At 30.7% G+C, this 10,868-nt stretch overlaps 1 protein-coding gene across 1 annotated transcript in view; it reads right to left on the reverse strand.

Annotated features, from left to right (window-relative positions):
* CSMD3 (CUB and Sushi multiple domains 3) overlaps window positions 1–10,868 on the reverse strand; it is a 1,590,968-nt gene that overhangs the window by 957,668 nt on the left and 622,432 nt on the right. The window contains exon 6 of the mRNA XM_044684131.1: window positions 2,592–2,903. Coding sequence (XP_044540066.1) covers window positions 2,592–2,903 — 312 coding nt within the window. The remainder of the gene's footprint in view (window positions 1–2,591; window positions 2,904–10,868) is intronic.

Genomic DNA, 10,868 nt, shown 5'->3' on the forward strand with positions numbered 1-10,868 from the left:
TTTCTTCTGAAAAATGAAACTTCTTCATTGACATGAAAGTTATTGTTTTCTTGACATGTAGAGAAGTAGGTAGTGGAAGATAGTGTTTCTTTAATTCAATTATCCTTAAAATATTTCCTTTGAAATAAGTATCTTATACTATAATCATAAATAATAGTTATACCACATAGAAATTCCTATTTAGCAGTATTAGAAGAGAAATATCAACAATTTAATTAAAAATATCGTAATTTTTTTTCAATCTTTTTTTTTAAACCCTTAACTTCTGTGTATTGGCTCCTAGGTGGAAGAGTGGTAAGGGTGGACAATGGGGGTCAAGTGACTTGCCCAGGGTCACACAGCTGGGAAGGGTCTGAAGCCGGATTTGAACCTAGGACCTCCCGTCTCTAGGCCTGGCTCTCAATCCACTGAGCTACCCAGCTGCCCCCCAAAAATACCGTAATTTTTGAAAAGGATTAAATAGTAACTATTTAACATTTTTATCAATGACTATAATAATAATATATTTAAATTGCTTTTTAAAAAAAATTTAAACATGTATCCAAATTATCGCAAGGTATATGTACACAGTGGCTTTTTAAATGACTGAAGAATACTCATTTCTAAAGAAGTTCAAATAAGAAATGTAATTCTGGAAAGAAAGTAAAGACTGTATTACAGAGACTGTATTAAAGCAGTTTGGCATAATAATGAGGATAATTAAATAGGAAATTTGAATAATCTTGGAAGTTATATTGAAAAAAAGTCTAAATGCTTAAATGATATTCACTTTTATCTATTTAATTCTCAGATTTTAAAAAAATCACCTTTTTACAATTAACATAGAGAATCTAGCTTTCCTTTTTCTCAATCTATATTTTTTTCTTTCCACTAATAATAATACTTTCTACCTGAACTTAAATGGAGTCCTTTGATTTTCTCAAACCCAAGAGCAGCTAATTCAGGCAGCAACAAAATTTATTTTTCTGATTTTTCATATAGCCTGAAGTTATTTCACATCAGAAAACATATATTCTTCTTCAACTCCAATTCCAAAGCTCAAGTCAAAATTCATAGGAAAAATCATTGATTTTAAGCTAGGCCATAAAATAGTAAAAACTTTCTAAACTACCCCATTATCTTACCACCACATACTCCACCCCCGCCATCCACAAATAAATCACAATTTAAACTAAGATCTCTTCTTAAAATCTTTTTTTTGACACAAAACAAACCAATATAGCTAACAATTAAAAAACCTGAAATGTATTTGGATGGAAAGAAAATATATTGGGAACATAATAAAGAATCAAAAGAACACAGATTAGAATGTCTAGGAATGATATCTCAAAAATTTTCTTGTAAAGGAGATGGAAAGAAAAAACGTTATTTCAAATATATATGGATAGAAATGAACTTCTGAGGTATTTCTATATGATTTGCAATGGGCTTAGAGAAGTATTATTTCTTTCCTTAGTTTTCACTCTGCTTTAAAATAGTGTATAGCTTATATAGGATATCTATGCATGACACAGTAATGTCACATTCATAAATTACACATTATCCTTTATTATAGATACTATACTCAAAACAAAGATTTTTCTAATCAAATGTCAAATATATTTATGATTTTGGAAATGGACATTCCTGACTAGAAATTTGTTCAATTAATCTTCTATGGACGTATCCATTGGTAAGTTTATACAATCATTTATATGTTTCTGTGTGGCACTATCATATTTTTCTATATTATCTACATAATTTCAGTGAAAAAAATACAATTTTATATCTGTTTGCCATTATTTTTAAATGATCATTTCTTAGAAGTTAAACTTAGAGTAATATAAACTATTTCTCTATAATAAATCTATAATAAAATTCCCAAGCAACCATGAAGATGAATTACAAAGGTAATGAGTATTTAAAGAATTGTAAAGTCAAGCAATGGCCAAAATAAAGGATTTCCTCCTCAATGCTATCATATGTTTGAATAAGAGGAAATTTGGATATAAAAGTCAAATGTGTGTGAAAACTACCATCATGAACTAGATTCCTTAATTTCCCAACTAAGCCACATTTTGGTGTGATCTTTGATTAGCTTTTATGTAGCAGATGAAAATCAGTTTCCTGCAATAGACAATTCTGACACATATTTTTCAATGTGTAATGTCAAAACATGTGTTCTGTTGACTGAAATTGCTTTAAAACATGACAAATATTTAAGCCAGCCTCTGTCTCCAAGTTGAAATGTTTTACATTACACTTAGAGAAATATCTGTTCACAATTAGCTATTTCAGTACTTCAAATTATATGAAAATTACACAATATTGTCTTAATGGCCTTGAAAACCAGTTATAAACTTTTGAAAAGTTCTCCTTTTTGCTCTTGCTCTGTTATCTACTGTTAAATATCTGGTAAGAAATACTAAATTATCATTGATCTCTAAGTTTTTTTTCCCCATAGATTCTTACTATTCTTTTTTTTTGTAAGACCTTAGTAGGTGTACCCTTTCTTCAATTTTCTCCATCTCAGTCCTCTTTTATGATTTTGATTTTTTAATTATGGTTTTGGCTAAAAACTAAATGGGCACAAGTAAAATAACATCCAATACCTCTATGAGTAACAACTGCAAGTTCTTTAGTTCTTTCTATCTGCTCAGCATTTCTTGGTCTTCTCCTTGTACTTTGTGTATCTGCTTGATGAAGAGAGAGCCCGTCCTTGGATGTGTTGGGGTCCAGACCTGAATTTCTGAGGCTTGTCAGTTGCACTCGCTGTTCCTCAGAAAGTCTAGGGGTGGTGACAGCTGTCACACTGGATGCAGTAACATCTGCAGATGTGCTAGCAACAGCAATAGCATCAGTGGCAGTCGCAATATGCTCCTCTAACTCACCAGTGGAGGAAGTGTGGGTCAATGTAGAAGAACCTGTGGGACACAGTAGCACTAGATGCTAACTTTTTCTTTTAAAGTTCTTTTTTAAAAATTTCTGATCAGTTTAATAGATTAAATCTCCTTCCATTACCTTAAGGACAATCAAAATGGAGAGGCAAAACAATGGCCCTTTATTAAAATGGACAAATAATCAGAATTGTTAAGTTGTTAGTAGACTCATGGATATTACACAGATATACACCACATTTTAATATACAGAAAAAAATGAAAAACAAATTTTTTTAAAATTTTAAAAATTAGCCCTAAATTTTTTTCTCATTCTTTGCCAACAAACTCTTTTAGTAACCAGCACCTATCAAAGACATAATTTTGCCAGGATAAGCAATCATGAAACCACATTTTTCTTGAAATATGTTTTGAAAACCCCATGTCTCTCCTTAATTACTGGAAAAACACCATAATATATATATATTAATTTTTTTAAAAAGGGAAAACATGAAGAGAATATGGGAAAATGTATGTAGTGCATAAACTTTGAAATAACTATCCTTTATATTTAGCTGAAAAATAATTGTCACAAAGTGGATAGAAATATGGGCTGGGAGTCAGATAACTTTATTTTAAGTTCTGGTAATGATATGAACTAACACTGAATATTTGTTAACTCACCTAATTCTCATTAATCCAAAATACTATAAGACTGGGTTTCTTGGGGTTCATAAACTACTTTTTCTTCTTTTTAATACTTTGATGTAATCGTATTTCAACATAATTCACTTCCTTTGTACTTATCTGTACTTTTTTTCATGTTTTTAAAAACATTACTCTCAGAAAGTATTCATAAGCTTTACCAGGTTATCAAATGGTCCAAAAAATAAAATCTTTTAAGAACCCCCTGCTCTAATGGGTACAATGTTCCCACACTGATAGAATCATTGGGGTAGACCAATATATATATAACCATCCTGGATCTTATCTATGTACATATTTGAGGAATAGAATGAATACTGAGAAAAACTAAATATTGTGGGAATAAAGATTTTTGGACGTAGTGGCATTTTCATTTCATGAGTTAAATAAACATGCAACCACAATTTGAGAAGACATGGACAGAAGTTACACAAGAGAGGCAGGTATAAACAAGATGTGTTTTGAATCTTTGGAAGGGATATTATTAGGATTCCAAATCCATGAAAAGAACTTCTTGTTCAAGAATATCATTTAATTGACCATTTTGGAAGTGTTTGATCAAGCAGAATATTCAATTTTTCCATTAAGAAACATGAATCTATTCATGCTCTGAAAACAATAATAAATCATCATTGGCCATTCCAGAAGCTTCACTGGCACAATTGGATGGGTAATGAATTGTCAGGAAACTTCCAGCCAATTTGTATTCCAAATTGTCCAAGTAGGAAACTACGACCCATATACCTAATCTTTTTAAGATTTCAATATAATTTTTAACTTTAATTCATGGGATAAAAGCAAGGATTTTCTTTTCTCCTTTCCCCTCCCCCTTATTTAATCTGTTAGAAACTGCCCTTGACTGTGGATAATCAAATTCTTATGTAATGCAGAAAATTTAGGCTTTTAATAGAATCTTAAAACTGAATGTGGATGTGTTTAAAATTATCTTGACAGCTAAAATGCTTAACAAGGAAAAACCATTATTGAATTTTCAACCTGAAGCCACTAATTAGAAACAATAGTTGGTTCAGAGACAGAAGACTTCTGAGTATTTTTTTAAGCCAATGTTCTATGTTTTTACATACCTGCCTTCTCAATAAACTGTCTTTTAAAATTCTATTCTTCCTGTGTAATTACATGTTTTAGACCAGGAGACATAAAGTATTCTAACCATTCAGTATGAAGAAAAGAGTTCTATATTAAAAAAGTCGTATGCCAGTATTCTGAAGAATTTTGTTCTATCCTGTGTCCTCGATGTACCTGAATAACACAAAACTATTATGGAAGATATATTTGCCAACCCCTGAAAAGAACACTCTCGTGTCACGTCTCTCAGTACCAAGAGAGATTGATTAAGCCAAGTATCATCTTTTTAATGTTAGCACATAGGTCTCAGTATTTGAAACATGAACTAAAATGCAAATAAATTTCAGTTCTGAGAACTGTAATTGCTAAAGGATTGTGATGAAGTCAAAATGGTAGGATTATTTGATATATATACTTAGACTTTAAGTCAAAAAGCCCTGGATTCAAATACCGTCTCTGCTATTTAATAGTTATGTGAGCATGAGCAAGTCATTAATCTTTCTGAATTTCCTCATCTCTAAAATGGGGATAATGGCATCTAGCTCTATCACAGAGTACCTGTGAGACTCATGGGCATTGATAAATGAGAGAAAGCAACTTACACATTTTAAAGAAGCATGTTAATGCCTATAATTAATATAATACTAATATGGCATAATATATGATGTCTTAAATTGACTAATACTCAAATGGATTTGTGATCTAATCACTATGGATGTTTTCTCCAATGATACAGATTGTAACTGATCCGTACCTACCCATCTTGCTCCATTTTTATCCATGTGCTCCCATTAGTATGATCCTAATAATTCACATGCAAGAGGACCCTCCTAATTTTCTCATGACATTGGGAATATACCAGAGTAGCACTGAGACTGTTTTTTATCCCCTATTTTTTCCACGTGACTATTCTATCTCCTCGATTATACATTTCCCTGATGAATTTTTTTATTCCTGTTCTCCTAGTTAACTTCTCAAAACCTAATTTAATGCAACATTTATTTAAACAAAAAAATTAAATATTACATAGTTTTGAAGAATAATGCTATTTTATCTGCTTAAGATAAATTTATAATAGCATTGGTTTCCTCCCTAGTCTTCCTGAAAAATGCAAGATACCCTTAATTAATTGTGGTTTAATTTTAATTTTTGTTACAATAGCTAAAGTATCTACATTGGTATTTATCTGAATTATATTGTGTATTTTTAGAATTGACTCCTTTCATATTTGTTTTTATTAACACTGGAAGACTAAGCAGATTCTGTGAAAATGAAAAGTTAAGTTTCTTTTCTTTAGTTTAACATACTGATTCTGAGAATTTTGACTGACTTTTATCCAATTAATATTGGGGGTGTGTAAGCTTCTCTGAAATTCATTGTACTCATCTGTAAATAAGAGCACTGCACTAGATAATCCCACAAAGGGCACTTCTAGCTTGAAATAAGTGTGGAATAGTTATTTCTAAATATGTACATCAATGAAATCATAGGATAAGCTCAAATATACACATGTATATTCACACACCTTTACTTATTTATATTTCTTTGGAGTAGATCTATGATTTCACTGGTATGAAAAACTCCCTCTACTTATACAAACAGGCAGTACATGAAAACACTAGAGAAATTCCTAAAAGTACACTAAGAATTTAAATGACTTGCTTAGGATCACATAATCATTATGTGTCAGAGTTGGGATTTGAATCCAGGTCTTCCAAGCTAACATTCCTCATTAGCATTTGCTTAATATAACCTTGACAAATTGATTTAGATTCTGTAAATCTTGGAATGTATATACATCTTGGAATGATAGTTGCAAGACAGATTTAAAAAGTGCATAATAAATTATGTTTATCACTATTTCCCTCCCATGGGGACTTATCATTATCACCATTGCTGGGGAGGTAGAGAGATACTAAAAGATTTATTAGGCCTAGAAGTTTACATCTTAATTCAAATTGTCTCCAGTAAGAGGAAACAATGGAACCTTGAAAATATATGACAAATAATATCATTTTGTAAGGAAGATTACTGTGGTTTACAACAAAGCTGGTGGGACCTCAAAGTAGTCTTCCTGACATGGTATCAGATGATTGTTTTAATATACTCCAACCATCAGTGTACTAACATAAGTAAATTGAACAACTGTTTGATTTTGGACATTCCTGAGGTCATTCGGATTATACTAGAAACTTTAGAATATCTACCAATTTAAGACCCAGTAGATAAACTGAGTTCTAAGCTCACCTTTATGTCTTAGTATTGTACTTTGGCCGAACAAATTAAATCCAACCATTTTGCCTCACAGTGGTTCCAAATTCTCCATGAATCTTTGAGCTTAAATGATCAAAGGACTGGTGACAAAGTGCTGACACTACAAGAAAGGCATAGAGGAGTCTGCTACTAACCAAAATCCAGTGCAAAATATCTAGGTAAGAATGGAACAGATTTTAGAATGCTAAGCAATGAAAAACCATTGAACTTCAGATTTGTAAAGAGTAGCAGAATTCAAGTCCAATTCCCATAAAAGTATGAATCCCTCTTGCGTATAATCCTATTCAATAAATAATTCAGCATTTTGCTCATATATCTGTCTATGAGCCAATCAATAACCTCATCATGCTTAAATGCTCCTTACAATAACTCATATCATCTTGTAGCACTTTCCAAAGTGTGTTTTTCTTCATATGACTCTCAATAAGATAATAAAATTATTAAATAAAAAGTAAGACCATAAGTTATGTTAATCTACAATAACCAGTGTTCAAAAAAGTGATATTAGAGAATAAAGATTCCAAATGCAAACAATTCCAAGAATGATTTGCTGAAGAATGGTTTCAAAGACATCCCATTAAAAAGTTTGGGATTTGAAGTTAGCTTCCTTCTCACCAAGAAAACACTACTATTCCAGTTGTTACTGGAGTTTGGCAGTCACACTAAGAAATTAAATTTATATAAATGAACAGATTCCTTTAGAATAGTTGTCTTTTCTTGTATATCGTGTATGAAATCTATGCATGAGCAATACCAATTTAATCCAACTGATATGGCTAAGCTGGAACAAGATTATTTTTAATGTAATTTATGGGAATCAATTTGATTACTGCATGGTCTTTGTCCATGCCTATGATTTTCATGGGTATAGAGAATTTAGCAATGTAGAGATTCTTTCTAACAATGGAGATAAGTAACTATATAACAATTTATAATATTGAATAGTTGTCTCAATTCAACTGAAAAGTTAAATGACTTGTCTAGTTACACAGACAGTATATATGAGAGGTAGAACAGTTAGATTTCCATGACTCTGACAGGCTTTCTTCCTACTGTACCATACTACTCCTATTTTCTGTCTTTAGTGAGTAATCTATGGTCAGACTTTCTTTAAAGTGGATGGCACTTAATGGATATGCTGCACTTAGGATGAACAGCAATGTGAGGAGAGCATAATTCTAATACCGATACAAAGCATTAGCTACCATCTTGAAACAACTAATCCTTGTGCAAATATATTTGTATGTTTGTATAAATGTATATGCTTTATCGTGATTTTATTATGGCTGTTAAATATTTAGATATGTGTATCGATATTCTTGTTTTTAATTCTTGATCAAAAAGTGAAACATCCATTTTTCAGCCCCAAGTTAATTGAAAGTCATACTTTTAAACTATGAGCATTATCCAAAAATAAAAATAAAATTCACATGTTACAAAAGGCAAATTCAAATATAAGGAAGATAAATTTACATTCAGATACATTCATTATTTATTTGAAATAAAATCAAATACAAAAGTATTAACAATCTAATCAAAATTAAATATTACTACCATCCAATCAATCAAATATCTTTCAAAGTAAGATATTTACAATTTTAACACATATGAAACTTGTTTTCTTAAAATTGACAAGCACAACTTGTTGCAAAATAAAATTGAAACTAAAATGATTATGCACAAAGCATGCTTATTTAAAATAAGATACAAAAATTATCATGCTTCAAAAAGTGAAATATGAAAAAAAGACTATGAGGTACAAACTTAACTTAGAATTTAAATATTTGCAAGATTACAATAATTTGTCTGATGATGATTATGATGAAGTCTTTTCTTTTAAAGTTTGTCTATTTTTAGCAATACATTTTTATGTCATTAAAAATTAAAAATATACAACAATGGAAATCCACTTCTATCATGGTTCAACAGTGAAATCATGCATGCTGATTCAATCTGCAGTCAAAATACCATGAACAGAATTGCTTTTCTCTTTAAAAGTGTAATCACTTATCTTAGATGGCATAAAAACTTCTAGAAATAATTCTTTCCTTAGCCTTTCCATATTAGTGTAATTTTGAGACAGGTACTATATTGCTTTTATGAAGATGAAAATGTGGCTATAAAATAAATTATTGTAAATAAATTATAATCCTTAATATAATTTTGTGATCTACAGAAAAGGAATATCAAAGATTATGAGCTATAAAGGACCACAAAGATCATCAATTCCAAATCCCTCATTTACAGAAGAAGAAATGAAATTAAATATCTTGTTCATGGACATACAACTAGTAAATGTCAGAGGTAGAATTTGAACCTAGTTCTTCCTCATTCCAAATCAAGAACTCAAATCTATTATATTCATGCTATCCTATTGATGTGACAAAAGGTATTGATATTATGAAAGTTAAATGTTGTTTCATTTATTTTAAACTTAATTTATTTTCAGATGAGCAAAAAGTAGTTTTGACTTCTAAGGCAGTGAGGCAGCAGCTGCATCACTAGGTCAATTGCTGAAATGTCTGCTTCCTTAAAAACCTCAGAGAAATTGTTTCAGGCCCACCTGAAGTACTCAAGTTACTTTGGGTAGAAATAAAGAAAAGCTCTTAGTTCAAGGTATACCAACAATAAATGCTATCTTTTTTAAATACTTCATGTAATGTATTACTTCCTCATCACCAAAGAAAAGAAAGATGGATTAGACTTGTATTTTGGGCCCAAAATGGCAAAACCTACTATCAGTAGTTAAAAAAGAGGACAAGGTAGTCTTGATGTCAGTTAAAAGAAAGGAAGGAAGGAAGGAAGGAAGGAAGGAAGGAAGGAAGGNAAATCACTTAACCCCCATTGCCTAACCCTTGAGACTCTTCTTTCTTAGAATTGATATTGAGATAGATAATAAGGGAGAAAGAAAGGAAGGAAAGAGAAGGAAGGAAGGAAGGAAGGAAGGAAGCAAGGAAGCAAGGAAGGAAGGAAACAAAGACATAAACAACAACAAAACGTCCCCAGCACAAAATATTGTCCCAAAATGGAAAGATCTACCTCAAGAGGTGGTGAATACTCTCTCAGTGGAGGTCTTCAAGTAGAGGCCAGATGGCCATTTGTTAGATATATTTTACTAATGGTTCTTTGTGCATATGCATTGAACTAGATGGCCACTGAGGTCACTATCACCTTTTAAATTTTGTGTTTTTTTTTTCTTCAGCCACAACAAGTCAAAAGGGATATCTATAAAAACTTAGAAGGTTATGAACAATAGTGACTAAAGTGCCCACACTAATGAAATCTCTGTGTCTTTAAAGTACTTAAATGACATTTAAAAAATTTTAAATGGTGTTAAGTATAAGATCTCCCCTCTTTTACCCCTCTCTCTGTAGTTAAGAACTACAATTCTGTAGTTACAGTGTTTTATATGGATATGTGTTTTCAAGGAGTTGAGTTATTTATTTCCCTAAGGGAAATCCTGATGAAAGAAAAAGAAAGTGATGTGTTATAAACAGTATTAGAAATAAATTAAATATCTTTGTCAAGGAAGGTACATGATATTACATAAAATAATTTATAAATGTTATCACAGTTACCTGAGTTAATGAATGAAAGAATTCAAAAGTAATTCATTCTTTCAATAGGATGTTAAGATATCTCATCAATACATGTACTCAAGTGTGACTTTGTATAAATATCATTTGTATTTTAGTGTAGGAAAATATTAACTTCAGTAAAATTATAGTAAGACCAAATATTGTAAGTTACATATAAAATAATATTTTGTAATATTTTATACTTTGTATGACAAAGTAAGCCTCATGAATTACATTGATTTTTAGCAATTGATAATAAACTTTTATTACTTCATTTGAAATACCTAGAAAGTTACATTTTACTTTATTTTAAGTATTCAATAATATTAATTATTCACTATAGAATATTTTCTGTTAATTATTATTAATA

This window comes from Gracilinanus agilis, chromosome 1, assembly GCF_016433145.1.
Source record: "Gracilinanus agilis isolate LMUSP501 chromosome 1, AgileGrace, whole genome shotgun sequence".
NCBI classification, from domain to species: domain Eukaryota; kingdom Metazoa; phylum Chordata; class Mammalia; order Didelphimorphia; family Didelphidae; genus Gracilinanus; species Gracilinanus agilis.